The sequence below is a fragment of the Paroedura picta genome, chromosome 8 (genome assembly GCF_049243985.1).
Source record: "Paroedura picta isolate Pp20150507F chromosome 8, Ppicta_v3.0, whole genome shotgun sequence".
In the NCBI taxonomy this organism is placed as follows: Eukaryota; Metazoa; Chordata; class Lepidosauria; order Squamata; family Gekkonidae; genus Paroedura; species Paroedura picta.
In genome coordinates this window covers 67,308,550-67,333,323 of record NC_135376.1, presented here as the reverse complement: position 1 = coordinate 67,333,323, position 24,774 = coordinate 67,308,550, and the positions used below count along the sequence as shown (strand labels likewise).

Genomic DNA, 24,774 nt, shown 5'->3' with positions numbered 1-24,774 from the left:
GGCGAGATAAGAGGGATCCCTATCAGAAGCGAGTGGAGGCAATAAAGACGCCCAAGAGCCAGAGAGATAATCATCGACATCTCGGGCATAATAGAGCCGAAAGACTGGAACGGCACCCGCTGAAGTGGCAATTCCCCGGCATCCGGAGCTTACAATCGAGCGCTGGGGTGGCAGGACGGATTCTCTGTGGGGACGGAGGGAGGGGGGAGCAATAAGGGGCCAATTAATACCGGACCAGACGGCGAAGGATGCGCCCCCTTCGAGTATTTCCTTTAAAGGTCGTCTTTTGCGCAGGGGTGTTTATTTGGGGAGGGGGGCACCAAGGAAAGGAATTGTTTGGGCTGATTTCTCAAAAAGGTTCCTTGCATGATTTCGATGCCATAAAATATGTACTATTATTTCCCCCCCTTAAAAAAGAACTTAAGCCTAACTAAACTCCCATTCCACCGGATTTATTTAGTCGTTTGAAAGATAAATCAGCGGGCAAATTTACAGCCGTTTAAAGTACCTTGACTTTATAATAGAAGCCTCATTTAGTGTTGCTCTTTCGAACCCCCCCTCCCCATCCTCTCCTCCTCCTCCCCCTCCCGTTATGACGTGGATGCAAAGCGAGAAGACCGGAACGCCAATCGATTGGCCAATGGCAGAGGCCTCGGAAGAGAGGCGGCCCAATCAGAGCGCGCGCCTGGCAGGTGGCTGCGAGGTTATCAGTGCATCTGGTCCGAGTCCGGGACTCCAGCGCTGAGTCAATTTCACGCGAAGGGGAACTCTTGCCGCGAAGCGCCAAAAGAGCACCTCGGGAGGGGGAGATTTTTGCAAGGAAAAAAAGGAGGAGGAAAAGAAAAAGAAGCGGCGGCCGCAGCTCCTCCACCGCCACTCCCCGCCTCCAGCCAACTTCCTACAGGATATCCAATCTGGGAGAGACAGAGAGAAAGGGGGGAAAGTTCAAAGCCCTCGACAGGAGATGTCGCCCGAAGACGGCTGAGCGCATCAAGAGTTGTTTTTCCTTCCCAAGATTTGCGGCTTCCTCCCCCTTCCTCCGGCCAGAAAACTTCCCGCCTGGAGTTGGCTGCGAACGGGCCAGGAAACCAGCGATCGCCGCCGCCGCCTCTCTCGCCAGCAGCGCGGAAAACTTTGTTTCGGCAAGCAAAGGCGCGCCGCACCGTGTTGCGCTTCTTTCTTTCTTTCTTTCTTTCTTTCTTTCTTTCTTTCTTTCTTTCTTTCTTTCTTTCTTTCTTTCTTTCTTTCTTTCTTTCTTTCTTCTAACACTTCGGGGGACCCCTTGTCGCCCCCCCGCCCTCTCTGCCGCCCGGCCAGCCGGCCGGCGGTCTCCTTGGCCGGGCGCCGCCTCCTTGATGCTCCCGCTCCCCCATGTTAGCCGTGGGGCAGATGGAGGCTAACCGCCCGGGCGCCTTCGTGCTCAGCAGCCCGCCGCTAGCCGCGCTGCACAACATGGCCGAGATGAAGACGTCGCTCTTCCCCTACGCGCTGCAGAGCCCGCCGGGCTTCAAGGCGCCGGCCCTGGGCGGCCTCAACGCGCAGCTCCCGCTGGGCACGCCGCACGGCATCAGCGACATCCTGGGCAGGCCCGTGGCCGCCGCTGCCACCAACCTCCTCTCCGGCCTGCCGCGCCTCAACGGACTGGCCGCCGCCGCCGCTGCCGGCGTCTACTTCAACCCGGCCGCCGCCGTCTCCCGCTACCCCAAGCCCCTGGCCGAGCTGCCCGGCAGGCCGCCCATCTTCTGGCCCGGCGTGGTGCAGGGCGCGCCCTGGAGGGACCCGCGCCTCGCCTGCCCCGGTAAGGATGGCCGAGCAGCCCTCCTGGGCCTGGGCGGTGGGGAGAGACGCCTTCACGGAGACCAGGGCACGGTCGGGAGGGCCCAAGGGGCGGCTTTCTGCACATGCTCTGACAGCCGCGGGGTGATCTGCGGGAGACACGCCGAGCTCTGGCGGAGCAAAGGGAGCCGGGGGTGAATGTGCCCGAGAGAGGGAGCGAGGCAGGCGCTGGAGCCCCGATCGGAGAGGCGTCTAGTTTCGGGGCATGGGGGGGGGGGGGGCTCAGGGGCTGCCTTGGACGCTCCCGGAAGGGCTTAGGCGGGACGGGAGACTCTTGGCTAAAAGGAGCACCGCCGACCCACTTGGGGGGCAAGGGCATTCTGTGTGTGGATTTCGGAGATCTCACAGCGGATGAAAGGGGGCACTCCGGCCAGGCCGAGAGTCAGGAAGGGCCCTGGGCCCAGTTCCCCAATCCGGCCCAGGCGAGGGGCGGGATGGGGCTTGATGGGATCGCGGCCACTTCCCGGGGGAAGGGGGGACTCCTCTTCCGGCCGCTGGACCGGGATGTTTAGGCCGACCCAGAACCGGAGCTGGGATCTTGACAGGGCGCTCTCTCCCCCTCCCTCCCTCCCTCCCTCCCTGCAGCCCAGGCTGGGATGGTTTTGGATAAAGACGGCAAGAAAAAACATTCCCGGCCCACTTTCTCGGGGCAGCAGATTTTCGCCTTGGAAAAAACCTTCGAGCAAACGAAATACTTGGCGGGACCGGAGAGAGCCCGCCTCGCTTACTCGCTGGGAATGACGGAGAGCCAAGTCAAGGTAAGGCGCCCGCCGGGCCGGAGGGGGCCCAACCCCCCCCCCAATACCCTCAACTGGGGGGCGAGGGGACAGGCAACAGCGGAGGCCACTTCGGCCTCGGAAATCCGGGGGGGGGGGTGTTCTCCCGGCCAGATTTTACGACTCTTGATGGAAAAGTGAATCCGGCGGGATGCAGCGGGGGTTATTCCTAAGGAAGCCTGCGATCCTTTTGAAATCTGTTTGGGAGGAAGGGACAGCGGGGAAACGGTGCGGCTTTTCTGCTGCAAAGAAATGGAGGGGAGGCCTCGGTTTTAAAACGAATGCCTGTAGAAGCCGGATGGAAGGAATCCGGCGTCCCTTTGCTTTTTAAAACCAGCATAGAAGGGCCAATTGGGCCCTCATTTCATTTTCTAACCAATCAAGAAAACGCTGCTACCGAGTGGCGTCCAAGTCCCTTTGCTCAGAACCCCAAGACTCTCGCGGCGGCCTGCCCCCACCCCAACATCACCCGAAAGGGATTGAAGGTTCCTGAGGATCCCGAGGGGGAGATTGGCGACTTGATCCCAAATCTATTTGCACAGAAATTCAGAAGGACCGACTCCTTCCAAAGCCTTCTGGCAGGTGCGGCCGAAACGGATCGCCTCGGCATCTGCGGGGAAATTTCCTCTTTCCTCGTTTTTCGCCTGCTTTCCATTGCCTTTTCAAGAGGCAGAGCGTTTTCAAAGGAGGCAGCCCCCCCCCAAAGAAAATAATCTACAATTATCCATCCAAAATATTTTTCCCGCCCACAAAGTCTTTCTGACATTTTGAAACCGTCGTCCCTTGGTCGAGATCTCCACGGAAGCGCTTCGCTTTCGCTGGATTGTCCTTGGAGGCGTTTTGGATGAGGAATGAGACACTTTGCTTAACAAAAAACTACATTGTGTGGTGTGGGGGGGGGGGGTCACAGACCACCTGTTGGCTTTTTTAAAAAATCTCATTTTATTAAGACTACGCGGGTTCCAGCAGCGGAACATTTTCTAGCCTCCGAGGCGATGATAATAATTATTAATCACAGTATATTTGCCCTACTTGGTTTTAGTAGGACCTCCTCACCACTGGATCGTGGCCCGCTACCCCCTATGGACAATTATATTTGGGCCAATCCACGAGACAGTTTGTTTAGCGGAGACCTGCCCTTGATACGGCCTTGTCTCCTCTGGCCACAGCAGTCGCCTCCACTCCCACGGGCCGGGCAGCCTCGGCCTTTATGGTACTCTGGGCTCTTTCTGCACTCGTGGCAGAATGCGCTCCCAAGGTCCTTTTGCAACTGGACTCAAATCTACTTCTGGGGCCCTGAAAGTCCGTTGTCCAACATGTGCGGGAAGAGCCCGGGAATGGCACGAGAGGAGCGCATCGTGGCGATCGCCATCCTATGCACTTGAGGGCTCCCCACAAAGGCTGCGTGGGAATCGCGGCCGAAGGATTCTCCACAAGGCAGCCACTCGGTTTTGACTCTGGACTTAACCCACTCCCTCCGCAGTCGTCAGACCCACGGTTTTCAGCGGGCCTTCAGCGGGCCCACCTGATGCAAACTGGCATAGCAGGAAAGTTGACCCTTAAAAAACGAAGGTACAGGGGGCGAGGGGCGACGGCTCTGAGACCCCCTCTGGTTAAGAGTTTAGCAATCCATTCATGAATGACTTGGCTTTGAAGCGGAGTCACCCCGAGTTCCGCGGCTGGGGGGGGGGGGGGTTAACTTTCCAGTTAGAATGCAGCTGCCCCGGGCTGATTTTCCAAATAAAGAAATAAGCGCTATTGAATCCAAGGGGGGCTCACTTCCAAAAGAAACGTGCTGGAGACTAGTGTTTTCGAGCGGGTCGGATTGATTTGCGAGTCGGTGTGTTTGGGGCGGCTGTGATGTGGCCTATGGGATAGGGTTTGTGTCTGGACCAGGCAGGGAATGGTCTGGGAGGGCGCAGGGTCGGAGATGCCGGGAAATACCAGGTCGGAGCCGGTCTCGTAGGAGATGGAAGTCCCGTGAAGCGAAGAGACTTGGGGGTTTTAGGCGGAGTTGTTTCAGTGCTAGAAGTGCGCCTCGATCCCACCGGAGCAGGCCGCTAAATGAAGCAGGCCGCATCGGGCTGGAATTAAGTGCGGGATTTGACGCCTCGGCCACAAAACGTTAGGCAGAGAGCTCATGGTTGTGCTCTTCAGAAAGAGGCCGACTGAGCGGAGCCAGAGAGGATGGGATGAGTGTTTACTTTGTAATTTAATCCCAAGGAAAGAAAAACTTTCAAATAAAAACTATCCGCACCATTCGGGATTTCTCAGGAGCCCAAGGCCTGAAATGGCACTGGAACGTCCCGTGGACGTACCCTGTGGGTTTCAGGGGATTGGGGCCTCCTCTTTCAAGAGGAGTCACCTCAAGGTCTGTCTTTAGCAGCCGGACTTCTCAGGATCCCCTGAACTCTGTCTGGTCTAACAGAAAGGTTTTGCGCCCTAATCCTGCCCATCCTTCAAGGAAAACTCCCCCCTACAGAAGTTCACGCACCCCCACCCCCAACAATAAGCGCAGCGTAATTCTTTTATCGCCCCATCTTATTGGGGTTGGGGGAGCTTCTGGGTACAGCAGCGGTTCAATTTCATTTGCAGGAATGCCGATTCTAAACGAAACCGTGGTCCTTCTCCTGGATGGGTTATCCCGTGGCAGCCTGGCGCAGCCTGTTGCTAAACCGCCGCTTTCTCGCAAGGGGCTTTCAACCCACTCTGCAGCTAGATTTAGCTCTGGGAAATGGCCAGAGTCCACTTGCAAAGCGGGGCTGCGGGGGATTGCGAGGGCACTGCCGGGCACTAGTGAATACCCCCCTCCCCGGGGGCCAGGGTGTGTGTAACGGCAGGTGTGGCTCTCTCCTCCCCCCCCCCCCCCCGCTGGCTGCAGGTGTGGTTCCAGAACCGGCGGACCAAGTGGCGGAAGCGGCACGCCGCCGAGATGGCGTCGGCCAAGAAGAAGCACGACTCGGAGACGGAGAAACTGAAGGAGAGCTCGGAGAATGAAGACGACGACGAGTACAACAAGCCGCTGGACCCCAACTCCGACGACGAGAAGATCACGCGGCTCCTCAAGAAGCACAAGGCGGCCGCCGCCGGCGCCCCGCTGGCCCTGCTCAGCCCCTGCAGCAATGCCTCGGAGCCCTCCTGACTGCCGCCCAGCCCGGCCCGCCCCTCGGCCACCCCCTCCGCCCAAGCGCCGGAGCCGTCGCGCCTGTACAGTAGCCCGCCCCGTCGGGGAAGCGACGCCTGTGTATAGAGATCCCGACGCCAGGAGCGCCGCGCCACGCCGCGCCTCACCAGCCAGCCGGCTTCCCCTCGCACTCGTCAGGATGGGGGGAGGATGAGAAAAGATGAGGGGAGGGGGGTTGTCTTTCCCTGGTCCAGCCCTGCTCCAATCTGGTCTGCTCTATAGAAACCTTTCCTGAAACCAAGCTTGGTTGGGGAGCAAGGGTTGCCAACCTCCAGGTGGTGGCTGAAGGCCTCCTGGGAGGACAACCAATCTCCTGCAGGGGACAGGGATTGTGGCCCCTTTGGATGGGGTTCTGCCCATCAAAACCCCTCCCCTCTCCCAAACTCCGCCTTCCTCAAGCCCTCTCCCCCAAATATCCAGGGTGTTCCCAACCCAGAGCTGAAGAAACTCTGGGAAAGTTGAGCTCCCAGTGAATCCTCTTGCTGCGGGGTGGGGGTGGATCCACGGTGCAGAGTCTCTGTAGAGCCAGCTTTTGAGTGATCAGAAAGAGAGAGAGCCTGGAACCACGAATCCTCTAGGGCTGGTCAAGAAGTGCTGGGGGGGGGGGAGATATGCCTCCCAGGCAAAGCAGCCCCAGCCACTGCTGCAACATCACACCTGCTTACAATTCCCCAGGAGAGGAGGGGGGCTTGTTTCCCAAGGGTCAGGTCAGGGGCCCTTCCTGCATCACCTTGCTCAGAAGTACCTCCCACTGGGTTCAATGGGACTTCAAAAGCCTTATTTCTCTCTCTCTCTCTCCCTCTCTCTCTCTCTGAGGGCTGCTGCTTGGAGTTTTTGAGGGAACGTCCTCCCCAGTTATACCTTGATCTGAGTTCCTTCTTTGGGGGGTGGGAGGGAAGATCCATCGAAATAAATGGAACTTCCTTCCAAGTAAATGGGCTTAGGAGATGGAGTGGTTTGCATTTAGGAAACCTGACTTTTTCTTGGTTTCTCCATTCCCCCCCCCCCCCCTAGCTCCTCAGTCAAGGTTTTGTTACTGTTTTGTACATGGGCGGCGGAATCCTGCTCAGCCGCTTTGTATATAGAAAATTACAGATTTTGTGATGTATATTTCTAGTGTACAAAAAAGAAGTTTTCTTTCCTCTTTTATTTTGGATTTGGACGGCTTCACTGATCTCCCCTTTTTCTTCGAAATTGTGCCGAAAGGGAGAGAGGACTGCAAAACTTGATTTTCAATGGGCTTCAAAACTCTTCTGGTTGGAAAGACTTTGTATAAATCAATAAATTATTTAACAAGCTTCTCTTTGCGCAGAATGTCACCCTTTGGGCTGGACAGCCCTGCAGTCCTTTTCCCATACTGCCTTCATGCATGGAGTTTGCTGTGTAATGTCTTCCTGGGAAGAGGAGGGTGTTTTTAATGAGGGGATTTGCAGTGGGGTCAGTTTCTCTGCCTTTGGAGAGAGGGGATCCAAGCTGGCTTTTCCCCCAGCAGAGACAAATAGGCTTAGAAGATGGTCCTCGCCTCCTCCATTTGGTCCCCATAGCAACAGGTTCAGGTTGAGAGAGAATGACTGGTCCAAGATCACCCAGCAAGTTTCCATGGCAGGGTAAGGATTCGAACCTGTCTTCCAGCTCCTATCAGACCCTGTAGCTGCCACAATACTCTGCACCTGGGAGCAGCCTGTTCAGTATGCCTTTGTAGGGAGAGAGACAACTAAGGGTTTCTAGGGAAACAGCCAGCATGGTATAGGGCAGGGGTAGTCAGCCTGTGGTCCTCCAGATGTCCATGGACTACAATTCCCATGAGCCCCTGCCAGATTAGAGGCTGTCACTCTTAATTCCTATACCAGGTTGAGAACCGGCTTTGATTCCCCACCCCTTCATATGCAGCCAGCTGGGTGACCTAGGGCCAGTCACAGTTCGTCTCAGAGGTCTCTCAGCCTCACCTACATCACAGAGGTAAAGAGGAAGGGGAGGCTTTGAGACTGCTTGTAAGCTGCTTTGAGACTCCTTTGGATGGTAAAAAGGAGGGTACAAAAAAAAAAAAAACAGCTCCTCTTCTAACTTCAAGCCCAGTTCAGATGGCTGAAAACTCACATGGGGAGAGAGGCCTGACTCACTGTGGGCCTGGGTCAAGTTTCCTGCAAAAGCAAGTGGGAGAAAGTAGAGGTGATCTTAGCCAGTGGGTAACATCTCTCTTAAATCTTGCACTTGTGGGGGGGGGGATTTAACTGCCTACAGCCATCCCCAGTTGGGAAAAAAAGATGAGCGGGCTTCTTCTGCACCTGTCCCACCTGTCGCCCAGGAATCTTTGATGCCACCACTGCTTCTGCAGCTCTGTAGAAGTGCTGCTGGCAAGTGGACCTTGTGATGGAGTCCATCTTGCTGCATCCACTTTCAGACAATTTTACTACAATAGTAGGGCAGCATCTTGATTCAATAGCTAATCAGTTAAAATTGCATACATCTCCCGGTGAGTAAAAACAATAGCTCTGGCACACAAAAATTCCCATGGTGTGAAAGAGAAGGCCTCTTTAAAAGCGCAATCACCAGCCACAGATTATGCACAAAATTGTATTATTTTTGAAAGCTGCTGAGGTAATTGAGTTCACCATCCTTTGTAGTCAATTAACTGATTAAATATTGCACCTCTAACTTCTATGGGAGGATGGATTGGGTGAGAGAAGAGGCAATTAGACCCAAGCAACTCAAGTGAAAATGCACAGATCTGTTCAGAAAGGCCAGCAAGAGAATGGCCAGGAAAACCTGCTCTGGGCACTGGCTACAGGGATGTCAGGGTCACTGGAAGAGATTAAGTTAACACCCACTGTGTGCATTGAGAATCAGGGCATAAGCTGGCAGGGAAGTGAAAGGCAAGTAAAAGACACAAACATCTGAGACAGACAATTCAGAGGTCAACAACCAAACCTAACCAAAATAAATATGTAGAAACTAAACAGGATAGAGCTTTCTTCCTTTTAATCTGTGCCTATACAAGCAAAGAAATTTCTGGAGAGTGGTGGGAAAGCTGATCAATAATTCAAAGCCCACTCGGGCTTATTAAATCATAAATGGTTGTATATTTATTATAGTGATTTTAACAGCACAGGTCGAAGAGACTGTCTGTTTTAAATGACCAGATTTGTGTATTTGATCTGCCAGGTATAAATGATCCAAATAAAACAAAAACAGGCCACTTCCATTGCTTAAAGCAACAGGTCCAGGGTGAGCTGGCTGGAATGATAGGTGATGGAGAATGCCTGCATATGGTGGGAAAGGGGCTTGTTGGGGAAATGTTTCCTTTCCATCAATAGCACCCTTATTTCCTCTGTTTAATTACCCATTAAATAGGCCAAGGAGGGACATCCTGTCAAGGCACAGCAAGCTGTTTTGTCTGCCTTGCAGGGGTGTTCTAAGACAGTGAAGGTAAGCTGAATTGTACTATAGTATTGAATTGACATGCACCAGACTGCCATTTCTGGCTAAAATTCAGTTTTAAGGTCTCGGACAAGTTGAAGAACTTTTCCTCATGAGAATGTTTACCTTTTGAGAAGGAAGCTTCTGGACCCATCAGCCCCCCAATCTAGATTGAAAGATATTTTTTATGCTCGGGTTCCAGCCTGCAATGAAAATATTTAGTGGCATCCTGCAGGCAGGTTGTATTTTGTTCCATTGTGAGTGTATATATGGACTAAAGTGCAGTTCTTCAGATGCAATGAGAAGCTCTTCACTAGGCCCTTTAAAATGGAATGAAAACACTTGGGTTCCTTTGTGTCTCTCAACTTGACAATGTGCACAAGAGATTAAAAATTAAAACTGTGTTGACTATGAAAATGGACTGCACTTACAAGTTTCAGTTGCTTTTGAATATCCATTGGGATGGAAAGCAGGGTATGACTGCAGGATAATAAATAAATAAATAAATAAATACATACATACATACATACATACATACCAGGTCTTAGAACTGTGCCCCAAAGTTTAAAATGAGGAGCTCTGGGGTTCAATCCTGTCTGGAAATATTCCCTCTGATCTGGAAGCACAATCATAATTTAAAACTTGTCTTTGGAAAACATAAGAGGTAATAGTACAGTATTTGTAGATGTCTGAACATGAAGAAGGGCTGGGTTTTATTCCCTGCTTTTCAGTAACCCAGGGAGTCTCAAAGTGGCTTACAATCACCTTCACTTCCTTTCCTCACAACCGACACTCTGTGAGGTAGGTGGGACTGAGAGAACTCTGACAGGACTGCTCTGTGAGAAGAGCAGTATTAGGACTGTGACTAAACCACTAGGACTGTGGTCACTCAGCTGGTTGCATGTGGAGTGGAGAATCAAACCTGGCTCACCAGATTAGAAACAGTTGCTCCTAATCACTACACGAAGCTGGCATAGTCCCCTTCAAAAAAAAAAAAGTGTTTACATGCCAAGAGAAAGAGGCACTCTGCACATGATTAGATACTCCATTATATCTTCACGGCTAGGAGCTGGACAATGAGGCTACAAACCCCCATTCAAAACTCATTGAGTGATCTTGGGTCACTGTCTCAGCCGAACCTATTAGTCCTGAAGATATAAAAATTAGGCATCGACCTAAATGAAGTGCTCAATTAAAATAGGAATGCAACCTTTACATCTACCCGGGATCTCCACCTTCCCCTCACTTTTTCAATTTCGTCTGATCCAACCTGATCTCCAAGTTTTCAGGAACCCAAATTATTCTCACCTTACCCAAAATTTGGAGGACCAAACTACACTTCCCTCCCAGAAGTGGCCTTTAAGGGAGGGCTGATATAAAACTTTGCTGCCCATGACTGAGAAATCTTTAAAGTGCCGGTGAAGTTTTGTTTTACTACCAGAACTAACAGGGCTGCCCATCTAGAGTCCTCCTCTCCCAGCAGATACCCGCTAATACAAAACTGCTGAGAAGTTCCTTTTCCGGAAACTGTGTCGTAGGCCTTCCGGCCCAGCGAAGAATCCCCTACATCTTTCTCCCCTGGGTCTCTGACTAATTTGGAATAGGCCAGTTGACGCTTATTCGCAAACGGCCAGTTCCAACTCGGGGGGGGGGGGGGGCTGTAAGAAGAAGTAACTCAGCTAGTAGGCCGCAAAAGGCTTCGCCCCCCTTGCAGATGCAGAGCCGCAATACGTGCTCGAAAAACGCCGACCGAGTTTCGCGGGACGAGACTGAAGACGGCAGGTTTTCTGCCGCGAGCCTTCCGGCCGTCTCCTAAAGAAGGAAAGAGGTCTCGTGTCCTCAAGAAAGACCAGCAAGGGCAACTTTTCCTTAAGTGAAAGTGAGGCGCCGGAGGACGTCTGGACTTGTGAACGCGCCGCAAGTGCCCAGCAAACATATTTCCCGTAAATTTCATTGATTTACAGCGCAGTACCCGTCAGTCTGAATTTCAGTGAATTGATTTCCATGAAGCGGAAGGCTGCCGGTTTGGAGCCTCTCCAGTTAATGGGGTAGAGCCATCCAGACCGCCTTAAATTTGCACTAGAGAGGAACAAGAAAACCCAGCCAGTGACGGGGTTAGGTAACGATTCTTAGACCGAAAAAGGATTAAACAATAGAAGTAGCTTTTGTTGATTTTCTTCTTTTCCCTCTACATTAGTTTGTGTGCAGATTCATCTCTAGTTTGTTTCAGTTAACTGTTAGCTCCTATCATCTTGCACCCCAATCTCTTTCTGTGAGTACATGCAGGATGTTGAATATGTATATAACCCCCTGTAGTGAAAGGTGTACTGTGGGGAAATAGAATGTACAGATTGCACAGCCAGGGTCTACATGGGGCATGTTCATGCTCTAAGAGAGCCAGTTTGGTGTAGTGGTTAGGAGTGCGGACTTCTAATCTAGCATGCCGGGTTCGATTCTGCGCTCCCCCACATGCAGCCAGCTGGGTGACCTTGGGCTCGCCACGGCACTGATAAAGCTGTTCTGACTGAGTAGTGATATCAGGGCTCTCTCAGCCTCACCCACCTCACAGGGTGTCTGTTGTGGGAAGAGGAAAAGGAAGGCGACTGTAAGCCGCTTTGAACCTCCTTTGGGTAGAGAAAAGCGGCATATAAGAACTAACTCTTCTTCTGCTAACCTGCTGCTGCTATGCAGCTAGAGCATTCCCCCTCCCAACAAAACATCTGTACAAGGCGTCCCTTTTTAAATTGTTCTGCCACTGTCACAAATGAACCCTGAAGATTTGCCAGGTTAAAGTGAAGAAACAATTTTCATCAATACAAGGCAGTTGCTGATGTTAGGTAGTCTTAGAATGGGTAGTGTGGTGGAAATGCCTGGCCTAAATTGGGCAGGGGGAGGGTCACACTCCTCTGGAAACTGCAGGTGTACCAGTGCTTCTAGATCCAGGTTTCCTGAATGGGAAGCAGGCTGGGGGAAGGGACACCTTATTTACTTTGTCTGACTAGCCAATTTCACCTTGCCTGACTTGGCCACTGTGGTGCATCCTTAATAATGTCCCACATGGATGACATTAATGCACTCTTGAGAGGCTGCCTTTTGAAGACTGGGAAGTTGTAACAGATTTGTCTCCAAATGTACATTGAGAACACCAGGTCAACTCCACTGGATACCAGTTGATGTCTGAGCTGAATTCAAGAAGCTTGTTGAAAGCTATAGTCTGGGTGTTGGATAGCCAAGGGCACGAGGCATGTTCCTGTTTGTGAAGATCCAGTTTAGGGAAACTTTAATGGCTCCTCCCTCTGGTGGGCTGCCAGCTGTTGCAGATAGGTTTTCTGTATGGTGGCTACCAAACTATGGAAGCAGCTGCTTGCTGAGATTTGCCAAATTAGGGATTTGGATCCATTTAAAGCAGCTTTAGGACTCTCTTAATCCCCCAGTGTGTCTCAGTGCCTGATGCACAGGGATTTTGCTCTACTTCGTCAGCATTTGTAGTATAATTCATGAAACACACAAAATACTTACCTTTTGCTACCTAAATGTTGGAATATTCTGGGTGCAGTTCCACTATCCATATTCCATTAAGTTAATGGATGCACAGTACAGGTGATGTTGAAGGGCAGATTTGACATGCAGTGTCCCATTTTATAGACTGTATGCTAGCAGGTTGGATGTACTAGCAAGTTGGAACTGACGTAAGGTGACTCCAGCAAGGGGCTTTCAAGGCAAGTGAGAAGCAGAGGTGAGTTGCCATTGCCTTCTTTGGCAGAGTCTTCCATGGTGGTCGCTCATCCAAGGGCTGATCCTGCTTACCTTCCAAGATCTATGTGACCGAGTAATATCCTACCATTCCACCCTTACCCACAAAAAACCTCTCTTCTTCACTGCTCATGAAACTATAACAGAGCGTTCCCAGGATCTAGAGTGGCAACTGTATACTCAGCTAAACTGAAACAGTTCTCTTTTATTGGGATGGAACTTTCTCTAAGTCAGCATGAGAGAGAACAGGCCTCATGCACTGCTGAGCAGATTACAACATGCCTGTTTTTGTAGCAAAATCAAGCTTATCCAGCCCTTGGAAGGTGACTCTGCATGGATGGTAGGTGGTATGTGACCTGGTTAGTGGCAACTGAGCAGGCCTGGCTCATTGCTTTTAAAAAAACAAACAATGCCCACAAGCACCTAAATAACAAGCATCACCAACGAAAGAGACAGAGTTCTCTATAAAAAATAAAAATTAACCTTTGTATTGCCTCAAAATAATTAAATGGAAACTCTTGTCCTGCAAAAGCAACAGTGTTTGGAAAGGTGTTTGTGCCAGACAGATGCTTGAAGTTTTTATTTCTCTTGGAAGCTTTGATTGTTTGATGGTAGTGATGGTGTTTTCTTCAATGGCAAGCCTGCAGCAGCCTCCCAGGGCTCAGAATCTCCCATGCTGTCTCACTGCCTGATGCACAGGGATTTTGCTCTACTTGGTGAACCAAAACGAAATTTCCAGATGAATGAGAGGCTCGAAATCAAATATAAAAAGTTCTACCAATCATAGCCTAAAGTCCTTGAGACCACTGGAAGGGATTATAGATAAGTTTTAAAAAATTGTGTGTGTGTGTGTGTGTGTGTAGGGGAGGAAAGACGTAATAAAATTAATTTATCAGCAGTATTTTTAGAGTTTTAAAATTCCAGCTCCAGACAGCAGTTGAAAATATGCTAGCTAACACTCCAGTTAAGCCAGAATAATCATGTAAGGAAAATGTTGCCATCGAACTGCATCCAATTTATGGTGACCCAATAGGGTTTTCGATCCAAGAGACATTCAGAACTGATTTGCCATTGTCTGCCTCTGCATATAGAGACCCTGGTATACCTTGCTGGTCTCGATTACTAAGCAGGGCTGACCTTGCTTAGCTTCTGAGAGTGGACCGGATCAGGCTCGCCTCAGTTACTCAGGGCAGGGCAGGCAACTTGTACTCCAGATTTAAATACACACCTATCAATGTTCACTGGATGTAAATGCAATTCTCCTCCCCCCCCTTTAGGACTGTATACTTTTCTCCCTTAAAAGGGGACTGTGATCCATGTACACATGTCTGGAGAAAAAAACTCAGTGGAAATTACTTCTAGTAAATGTTCAAAGGGCCAAGCCCTAACCTGGCATTATATTTACAAATGATCCAGTAGGGTAAAGTAGAGAGATGCTCTTTTGCTGTACTGAGCCTGGCTTGACCCTAAACCTGCTTGCTTGGAATGTCTGTGTCCCTGCATTCAGTGGGACTTCCTCCTGGGCAAAGGATTCGAGTTGTTTGCATTTTCTTCTTATTGGAAGGAACTATTTCTGAACACCAGTTTGCAGAGCCGCACGATGAATGCCTCTGCCTGGAAGCGGACAGATATTTCATTGTACTGTGCTTAGCAGATGGTGGATGGAGTCGCGAAAGAGGAAAACGAGAAGGTGATCGACAAGTCCCTGCTTCCCCATTCCTCTGAGTGTCAAAACTGGCATACGGGTGGAGTATTTTCCCTCCCTCCACCCCACTGTGCCCACCCCAGTTTAGCCTGGCCGTCTGCTTTTAAACAGCCTAACATGTTTAGCCTTGAAATCCGGATAGCGGCAAGAAAGAAAGTGTGTCTGAGCATGTGCATAAAACATCTCCCACACAGCCAATTCCCCCCCCCCCAGCAGGGATGACCCCACCCCTTGGCGGATATCCCCCGGCCACTTGACTTGCATGCCATGGAGGGCAGAGCACCACAGTTTCTCCAAGGGGAAGAGCAACACGGCCAGCCAGTCTTGTTTTTCACCATGATCAGTTTTATTGCTTGAGAACCAGAGTGCTCCTTCCCATGTGGAACAGACGAAAACGCAAACTCTCTCCCAAACAGCCCCACCTGGCTCTACCCTTTGGTGTGCCTTTGACTCCAGTCTGGAGAAGGGGGAGCAAATCTAGCTGGGGGGGGGAATTATAATTCACCCTCCCCCCTTTCCCTCTCCCCACTCTGAACTGGGTAGTGTTTGAATTGCAATCAATACCTTCTCCCTCCATTTGTGTTTCTAATCACTTTGTAATGCTGCTCTTAGAGGTGGAAGAGAGGAGAGACAGACAGACTGACCCACCAGACTCGGCGAGGGCGAGATCCCTATCCATCCCTGTTTTCCTCTTCAAAGCTAGTGAACTACACAGTAGAAAGTTGCTGCCTTGATGCGGGACTTGTCTACTTTCCTCCCATCTTCTTCTTGGATTTAGCGAATACTTGGCACCAGAATTTTATGCTTAAATACGTGACTATAGCAGGTGGATGGGGAAGGGCCCTGGTTCAATGTATATACACACTGGGGGCGGAGACACCCTTTGGCTGATCTGGCTTTTGGGATACCAGGATCCTAAACAGTCCGTACAAGTCCATTGGCATTTCTGCAAACTGGACCCCCTATCTTAAAAAGATTAGGATCTGAAACATGCTGCGCTCAGCCTGATCCTTTGTACGGTTACTTGGAGGTAAAGTTACTCGGAGGTAAAGCCCAAGGACCTGAATGCCAATTCATTGCCTTAGCCTCAGCCCACTAACTCCCAAGTAAACATCCATTAAGCATCAGTCTGTTGGGTCTGACAAATTTCAATGGGCATTCTTTTCAGCTCAACATGGTTAGGATCTGGCTGCGATGGCTTTTCATTCGGAGTAGACATGTTTTAGGATAGGGAGGGGGGAATAAACCACAGTGTTTCTGCACTTAGATCCTAACCCGGTTGGTTTGGAAATGTAAGCCCAATAAAGTCAACAGGATTTCCTGCCACCCAAGGTGTACATACATCCCGGCTATTCTGGAAAAGGCTAATTTTTTTTTACAAGCAGGAAGGGGGCAAACATTTATAATTATAAATTATATCTATATCTGTGTATATATATATCATCTATACACACTCACATAGAAATATATAAATATGTACAGGTATGTATAGAAAGCAGCTGCTGTTGTGTGTGATTCAAAAACCATGGGGCATGGCAGTATAGTAAAGAACATTGGGAAAACAAAGACGTCTATAAAAATGACAAAAAATAAAATCCTTCAACCCTCTAAACTTAATCCCCCCCCCCCCAATCACAGGAACAGTAAATCTTGGTTAAGGAGTAACAATGCACCAGGACTTCCTATACAAGGTAATGTACAAAATTCCCAACCTGGCATTAAGCGAGAGAAGGGTGATGGAAAATGTCCTAACGTTGAATATTATATATAATTTCACATTGACAAACTTAAAAAAAAAACAGCACAGTGAAGTCTAAAACACAAGAACTTCGGAATAAGGAGATAATCTTTTCTCTCTTCCTTTTGGCAACTGGATTTGGGGCATAGAAGATGCATCTCCATATAAAAATAAAATCCCACAGTTGATGTCACAGGAATATACAAGACGGTGAGGTATGAGAGTTCTGTGTTTTTTTTTTTCCTTTTCTTTTTCCTTTTCTGGGACTAAAGTCCAGACGCCAGAAGATAGTGTATGGTCAACATCATGAAACAGGAATGACAATTCTAACCAAAAGGCTGGGAAGGTGGCACACAAGACTCCAAGGAGCAATGTCTCAGGTTTCTGCGATGAGATGGACCTCCGAGGCCTTCCTCCTCCTCCTCCTCCTCCTCGCTACAAGGAACTTTCCCGAAAGATCTTCTCATTTCGGAGGCATCTTTTCCCTGTTGCAGAAGTGATGGGGCATTTGGTTGGCTTGCTTTCCCCCCCTTTGTTCATTTTAAAGAAAGACTAATCCCCCCCACAAAAATGGGAGAAAGGGGGAAAAAGAGGATTTTTTGGGGGGGGAGGGGGAAAGGAAAGTGTAGGGGAAAAGGGGAGAGGGAAAGTAAGAGAAGTTCTAATGTGATATTTACCACCACATCACTGCACGACACAACACTTGTGCACATTGGCAATAGGTTTACCTGCCCCAGTGGCTATTCGAAAGGACAGGAACACTGGCTGCGGAGAGGGAGGGACAGAAGAGAGAGGTTAGCAGGTGGGGCTGTCCCCCCCCAACCCCTGCAGCAGCATCTGCACCCACATGGCCCAGCATGAAAAGCTGAGTGGGATTAAGTCCCCCCTTTGTCCTGCCCGGATAATCGCAGGGGGAAAAATAAAATAAAATAAAAATTAGCCTTATCCTAAGCACGAGCTTCCTTTTTGGCTCCCATCCTCAGGAAGCAAGCCCTCCCGACTGAACTGGGGGGAGATTAGGCACTTACAGACATGCTTCCGCTTTCAACCCACTTTGGATGCAAGTGGGTTTTGCTGTGTGCAAAAGGTCAGTGAAGCGGACTGAACACTGCATTATTTCGCACCTGTGAAAGTGCCCATCTGCCTCTGCCGTCCTGCCTGGGTGGTGGAAGCACTGCCAAGTCGCAGGGTTTTCAAGGCAAGAGGCGCTCAGAGGTAGTTTCGCCATTGCCTGCCTCTGCCAAGCAACCCTGGATTGCCTTGGGGGTCTCCCTTTGGGGGACTACCCGACCCCGCTTCGTTTCTGTGAGCTGACCAGGTCGCGCTTATAAAAGAACAGCGCGGACAGGGCAGTGGGAGAAACGAAACTACCGAAAGTGACTAGCAGGCAAGCCGGAGGAAGGGTCCAATTGTCCCTCTGGCAGAGGGGCAGTGCCAGCCCACGCACCTTTACTCAGGAGTAAGTCCCGCTGACTTTAGTGGGCTCACCCTCTGCTAAAGGTGATGTCTTAGGACTGCTAACCGGTCCTGAATCCCTTCCCGGATTGCAGAGGGCCGCCCTTTGGCTAAGGGCACCTGTGGGTCTGAAGTGCCCTCCCTTCGTGCCGCCTGCGCACACCCGACCTCTAACACCCCCCTCCGCGCCCGTCCTGGGCACCAGCTCGGAGCCCCCAGCCCCCCCCCCAGGACAGCGCGTCTTCCGGGCCGAGACCCCCCCACCCCCGGTAACGCCTTCCCGGGAACGCCGCTCCTGGACGCTCGGCAACGGGCAGCCGCCGGATCCCCGGGCAGAGATCGCCCTCCGCGGCCGGCAGCGACCGCAGCGGCGCACCGCTCCCCGACACCGACGCGCTGCCTCCCCACGCGCCTTTCAGGGCCCCTGGTGCGTGGGTTTCAGGCGCCCCCCCCCCCCCTTCGAGCCGATTTCCGCCACTTCGGTCACTCAATGGGACTTACGCCAAAGTAAGGAACGTCGGCTCCGTTTCCAGCGAATCTCAATACCTCCCCCCCCCCCAATCGGCTGAATCGACACTCACAAACACACACACACGGCGACCAGAATTGGGCGAAGTTACCTTGTGGTCCCCCATGCAGACGTTTGGTCCAATATGGTCATACACCACTTGCTTCTCGTCGTTTTCTGACTAGGTGGAAACACACACACACAAAGAAGCCTCGAGTCAGCGCGGAGTCCCCTCGGGAAAGGCTGGCGCCCAGATCAAAGTCACAGGTATGTAAATGGACCCCCCCCCAGGAGAACGCGGCGCAACAGTGGAGGGGGGGGGAGGTCGGGCTCTCCCCTTTTCCCCTCCAGCTAACACTCCAAGCTCTATTAGGAAGCAAAGTCCCTAGAAATCAGTCCAGCTCTCTTGCAAGGAAATGAGGGATATCCTGACTCGAGTCAAATATTACTCAGCCCACAAATCGAGGGAGGAGCCCCCAGCTAGATGAGTGGCCAGCTTGCTCCATTTCTGAGGATGTGCAACATCGTTAAATCCCAAAGAGACTGCAGACTCCTCTGGAAGTTCGGTAGTGCAAACCGAGGCATGCCTACTCAGAAGTAGAGCCCACTGTGTTCAGGGGGGATCATATCCCTAGTCAGTTTGTTTAAAATGGGGGAAACCTAACCTCTTCCATATCTGCATTCATAAAAGTTTTTGAACATTGTCCCCCAAAAAGTTTCAACAGGAAAATCTTTTGATTGATTCTTGGGAGATTTTTTTTTATTGCACATTAAGTGAATTCTCTTATTCGCCCCCCTCAACCAATGTATTAATATTTTATGGCATCATCCAAGCTTAAAGGTAATTATGATCCTTGATGTCAATACAAGAACTGAACACATGTTTAACCTCTTCCCATGTGACTTGAAACATGGTTTAATTGGGCTAAATAAGACTGGTGGTGAGAAGCAGGTATGCAGGCTGGGGGGTATCAAGTGATCAAAGCAGCGAATCAATTAACTAGCTTGATGTTCACTGGCCAATTAATTAACCAATTACAATAAATGCCAGTATGGTTGTGTAGGTGATTCTCATCTCCTGATTTTAATGAATTGCTTGCCCTTGGATTCAGGTTGCATTATTTCCTAGAGGGGTTTTGGCTTAACACCTTGCCATTTTTTTTTCCGAATCAGGGGTGTTCAATGCAGAGCATTATATTGAGAGATGTACTTGGGCTATTTTCCTCTGGTGTTCTCTGCTGGAAACGCTTGTCAGTCCTCCTGGTGTTTGAGCCTGTATATTCAAGTCCACGATTACTCGCTTTCATCAATTAGCCCCCTTGATCTGGTGATTAATGCTTTCATCCCTAACCCTATTACCCAATTTGATGCCTAGATCTCATTAGATTCTGCTGCTGCACAGAAAGTGAGAACACAGAACAAACTGAGGAGTTTAAGGTGAGTTAACAAAGAATGGACGGGTGGAGGGGGAAGGGAAGAAATATGTCCCAAGTTGTCACTTATCGGAAGACATTTATCTTCCTTCTTTGAATTTTAAGCGTATTGATTAGGAAATAAAAGTCTCTTTGATTTTGGTAGGGCATACAGTGCTTTGGAGAGAGTTTCGAAATGGAGGGTGGAAGGAACCGATGAAAATAAACAGGGAATTTTATCATCAACTTGTAGGTGGGATTTTGGATTTTTATCCCGACGTCAAAAGAAGCAATGGATGAGTGATCTATTCCTTCCCCAAATCAAACCTATGAATTATTTCTACACTGCCCTATGCTCACTCTTGATTCCCTTTCTCTTCCCTTCTTCTCTTCAAACAAATAATGAAATCGACACAGCATCGACCACAGATGACCGTCTGCTTTGTTTATCTGGCATAATGACCCTGCTAAAGCAATTACTTAAGAGGGAGAGAGAGAAAGGGGGAGAGAGAGAGCCTGACTTGCAATTTCTCAAGCTGGTTAAACCGCAGGATAATTAAATCTGGAACCTACACCCATCTCCCCCTGGATCGTCATACATGCTCACGAACGCCAGCTGCCCTCGCACATACTTTCCCGTCCTCATTTATTTCAGATGAAAAACAGTCAGGTTTTTGCTCATCTGTAATCAGTCAAGTTTGACTGGGCAAGAACTTTCTATATAAACAGCCATATTTGGGACTATAAAGTTAAAATTGAATTATCTTTAATGCAGTAAGGAAGCTTAAGGTCATATTTGCTTTCTAGTGTGCTTGCCTGGCAATATATCTATGTATATCTATCCATCTATCTATCTCTCTATATACAGAGAAAGAGAGAGAGACATATGAAAAAGCTTAACCTTCTGCATTGTATGCATGAGCACTTTCCAATATTTCAAGCTCATAATGCCACCGCCAGAGGAAGTGGGGATACATTCATCAAAAAGCGACTTGATAATTTACAAAGGCAGCATCAAATTGTGGATTTTCAAGTGCATAATCTTTAGACAGATAAACAAATTACAGCAGCGGGCGAACAGAAACAGGCTCCACTCAGCTGAGCATTCATTATGCTATGCTCTCAGGCAGCTCCGCAACTCCCGTGCAGTGTCAACCTTTGGTGTGTTAGGGCTCAGCAAGCATAAAATAACATGCTGGGGAGGTAACCGACCATGGCATGATAGATGAGGTGGTGCTAAAGCTGTTTACAGCCCCATGTCTGTACAATCTGCAAAGCATAGTGCGCAGAGTCTAGCATGCGGGGCTACCTGCTAATTTGGGCACAGCGAGAAGCCACTGCCCCTCTACAAACAAAGGAGTCTAAACCTGCGGGCTAAAATGTGACTTGTCTATTGCCCTCTTATACATTTGTCTGGGCCCTCCAAATTACCCTGGGTGGGCGCTCCCATTTTGTAGATGGGGCAACGGAGAGACAGAAGTGTAAATATCCTAGTCTGCCAAGGAATCTTGCTGGAGGACCTCAGTCCAGTCAGACAAAACATTAACTTAACTTACGGGGAGGAGAAGAGAGTGGTGTAAGCTACTTTAGGTTCACAAAAGGGAGGAAGAGGGCATAGAAATGAAGTAAATGGATAAATAATCGTCCTGCACAAAAGAACTGCCTGTTTGCCGAAGGAAAGTGGCTCTCTGCCCACTGGACTAAACTAGCATCTGTAATTTTGTTTTGATTGTTACCGAACCACACCCCCCCAAAACACCTGGATTTAGCATAAGCTAAACAGGGCTGAAGAAAGAAAAACTTTGAGCATGAGCATAAAGGCCCAGTTCATTTAACAGTTCTCCAATCTAAATGGTAACATCAGGGTCAATTCATATGAATACAAGAAGCTGCTTTATACTGAGTCAGGATCTATCAAGCTCAGCGTTGTCTACTCTGGCTGGCAGAAACTCTCCATGGTCCCAGGTAGAGGTATTTTGTATAATATATGCTCAGACCTTTTTTAACTGCTGGGGATTGAACATGGGATCTTCTACAGATAAATCAGCTGCTCTGCCACTGATCTATGTACTCTTCCTCTTACATAAGCACTGTATAAATGGTGACATTGACCCAAAACAATGTTTACTGTGCTATTTTTGGTATTCTGGATTGGTTTTGTTTCAAAACATGACCAGAGGGTAATTCACCGCCTCTCAGTTCACAGTTCACTTTCAGAAGAGACTTCAGGACAGATCAAGATGAAACTTGACCATTGGTCCATCAGAGTCTACACTGTCTACTCAGGCTCTGCAAATGTATCAGAGGTCTTCTGCATCACCTACTGACTGGCCATTTTTAATTGGAGATTCCAGGCCTTGGACTTGGGACCTTATGCACGCCAAGCAGATGCTCTGATCATTGAGCCATGGCCTCACTCCTGACATGTGAATTTGCTCCAAAATATGGAGAGTTGGTCTAAACACTTAAGTCCCCACTGTATGGCAGCAGTTTAGCAACACCAGGGTAATGTTTATTATGTAGAACATGCCTGAAGATCTAGGCACCATACAGCAACATGTATAAACAATACAAAATTACATTAATAATGTACAGGTTATAATCCTGGAGGCAGTTATTTCTAGAATGTACACCCCTGAGAGTGCTTAAGTACATGGATAGTAATTGCTGGGAAGTGCTTATCTAATCCTTAACATTATTTCGCTCCCTTATATATTTGCGAAACAGGAGACTGTCCAGGTCCACCCTGATTGGCCCTCCCCCTCCAGCTCCCACCCTCCCTCCTTGCCTGCTAGAAGCCTTGTGGCTGCGGCCTCCATTGTCGCCCACGAGGAGAGAAGCAGCAACAGGGCTTTGCGGCCTACAGGTACGCTCCTGCTGGGAGGGAGCTGGGGGGGGGGGAGAGTTTGCAGCCCACTTTGCAGGCCAAAGGGAGCCATGGCCACCCTCTCACACCCTCCTGCCGGCCTGCCCTTTCAAAGCCCATTTTTAAAATGGGCTTTGATACTAGTACTCTATAAATGCTTGTCTTTGGGAAATGGCCCATATGACAATCCCAAGTACTTCCTATCAGCTAGCTGTTGCCTATAGTTTGGCCTGGCCCCACACTGTGTTGTGTGTGTGTGTGTGGGGGGGGTTAGGGGCTTTGGAAAGAATAATTGGATGGCATCTGGGTGGCATCCATACCCCTGTTAAATCACGTTTCTGAATCGAACACTGAAACAAAGGAAAGTAACTCTTTAAGTTAATTAATTGAAATGCAATACAACTTCATTTATTTGAATTGCCTGGAGGACATTCAAAATGTCTAGCTAATAAACAGGCATGACATGGAGTTCTATGAGGCATCAGGAATGCATTCAGGTAATGGGACTTGGATCTCTCAAGACTGGCTAAAAGAGTTGTAAATAATTGAGAGAAAAATGACCTTCTAACTTCTCAATTCTTTATCATGGTCTATCTTTTTCAAAGCATACTAGCAACATTTCTATTCTATGGTTTCACCCACATTACTAGACGAAGAATGACCTCCTAAGCAAACTTAGCAATTTACTAGGGAGGAGAGGGTTATTTGGGATTTTATATTGCTTTTAATGATGTTTGGAATCATGATTTGTGAGCTGCCCGTAGGATATTATTTAAATAAATAAATAAATCCATCAACCCTGGAGTCAGGACTGAATGATTAGCAAGTGCCAATACTCTCTAAAGGTGACAGAGGAAGCATACTAGGTAAACACACATTATAATTTCAGCATTTGATAATCACTGAATTTGAAATTGAAAATAAGTTATTTGTGAAGGTAACTACCTAAGATCCCACCAAGATTTCCTTAAGTGTGTGTGAGAGAGTTTCTCCTTACCCCTCCTTTCTGTAGGAGATATCCAAATCCTACCCCCCTCCCCAACTATTCATGGGGGAGGGTCCCTTGCCTCCTGTTTCAGGGAGCATTTTGTAGTACCACCTGGGGGAGACTTGTGAACCTCTCACATACATCAACCCATCCAACTTATTTATTAGATTTGACTAAATTAGCTCCAGGCTATTTTAACAACTATATTTTAAGTTCCAAGTTCCAGAATTCTACACAAAAGAAAAACACTACACTCTATACTTTCTCTTTTAGTAGATTCTTATCCATCCTCATCCCTTCTCCTAAATGACAAGAACCAGAAACTTTTCACCGCCACCACTGTCCGTCTGTCATCAGACTGTATTAGCTTTTTAGTTTCCTCCCATTTCAGTTTTCAAGCTGTTCTTACCTTTAGAATCAGCTCTTTGGCAGAATGTGACATCAAGATCCTGTCACACCAAGCTGGACATCTAGTGTTCATGTACTGCATTCCCTGGCTACAATCTTCACTATATGGATAGCTGTGGGAAGGGGAAAAAAAGTAAATGTAACATCTGCGAGAACCAAACAATTTAAAATGATTGCAAAGAGAACTTGTCAGTCATTGAGTCTATTAAAATCAGTAGGGTTTCTCCCTTTAAAAATGTAGGTGTTATTTATAGACCACCTAAAATGTCTCCATGCTGTAAAAAACACACCTTGCCCACAAGATTACAATATATAGATGACCACCATATAAACGTAGTACTTACCCATCACTAATTCTCAAGGTTAAGGTATGATCCTGCAGGTTTATTGGGACTCTCAAGAAAATATCAAATGGTTCCCAGGTGGAGTGGTCCTAAGATTGTCAACTCTGGATTAGTACATCCCTAAATATTTCGGGGGGTGGGGAAGGCAGGGTTCAGTGATGAACTGTAGCTATAATGCCATAGAGTCCACAATTTAAAGCAGCCATTTTCTCTAGGGGAACTGATCTTTGTCATCTGGAGATCACCTGTAATACCAGGAGATCTCCAGGCCCTGCCTGTGGGCTGACAACCCATCAACTTACTAGCAAGGTTCTTGATGGGCCACTGGTAACACTGCAGGGCCTGCTTGAGTCAGGACACCAAGTAGAGTAGTGGTTAAGAGCA

At 48.9% G+C, this 24,774-nt stretch overlaps 2 protein-coding genes and 2 long non-coding RNA genes across 7 annotated transcripts in view; 2 read left to right on the top strand and 2 right to left on the bottom strand.

Annotated features, from left to right (window-relative positions):
* The first annotated feature begins 731 nt into the window (after nucleotides 1-731).
* Nucleotides 732-7,097, top strand: NKX6-2 (NK6 homeobox 2). The gene is made up of 3 exons (XM_077350187.1): nucleotides 732-1,798; nucleotides 2,422-2,594; nucleotides 5,494-7,097. The coding sequence occupies exons 1-3, from the start codon at nucleotides 1,372-1,374 to the stop codon at nucleotides 5,752-5,754; spliced, it is 861 nt and encodes a 286-aa protein (XP_077206302.1). The 5' UTR covers nucleotides 732-1,371; the 3' UTR covers nucleotides 5,755-7,097.
* LOC143843694 (uncharacterized) lies at nucleotides 7,087-9,828 on the bottom strand. Its single transcript, XR_013233657.1, has 3 exons — nucleotides 9,752-9,828; nucleotides 9,645-9,693; nucleotides 7,087-7,190 (listed from the first exon to the last, which is right to left on the bottom strand). It is a non-coding gene; the product is annotated as an uncharacterized LOC143843694 (long non-coding RNA).
* A 5,167-nt stretch (nucleotides 9,829-14,995) lies between these two features.
* The window catches only part of INPP5A (inositol polyphosphate-5-phosphatase A), a 295,368-nt gene continuing 285,589 nt past the window's right edge, over nucleotides 14,996-24,774 (bottom strand). The window contains exons 13-16 of one of the 3 annotated variants that reach the window (XM_077350184.1): nucleotides 24,048-24,159; nucleotides 18,485-18,553; nucleotides 17,138-17,174; nucleotides 14,996-16,894 (exon numbers count right to left, since the gene is read on the bottom strand). In XM_077350184.1, the coding sequence (XP_077206299.1) occupies nucleotides 16,845-16,894; nucleotides 17,138-17,174; nucleotides 18,485-18,553; nucleotides 24,048-24,159 (268 nt within the window). In that variant the 3' untranslated portion in view covers nucleotides 14,996-16,844. Of the gene's footprint in view, nucleotides 16,962-17,086; nucleotides 17,175-18,484; nucleotides 18,554-24,047; nucleotides 24,160-24,774 lie in introns of all 3 variants that reach the window. The other 2 variants (XM_077350185.1, XM_077350186.1) reach the window with 2 other exon arrangements.
* Nucleotides 18,131-23,600, top strand: LOC143843691 (uncharacterized). Of its 2 annotated transcripts, XR_013233656.1 has the most exons (4): nucleotides 18,131-18,291; nucleotides 18,558-18,639; nucleotides 19,748-19,809; nucleotides 20,202-23,600. It is a non-coding gene; the product is annotated as an uncharacterized LOC143843691 (long non-coding RNA). The 2 variants fall into 2 exon arrangements; XR_013233655.1 differs by lacking the exon at nucleotides 18,131-18,291 and having other exon boundaries at nucleotides 18,386-18,639.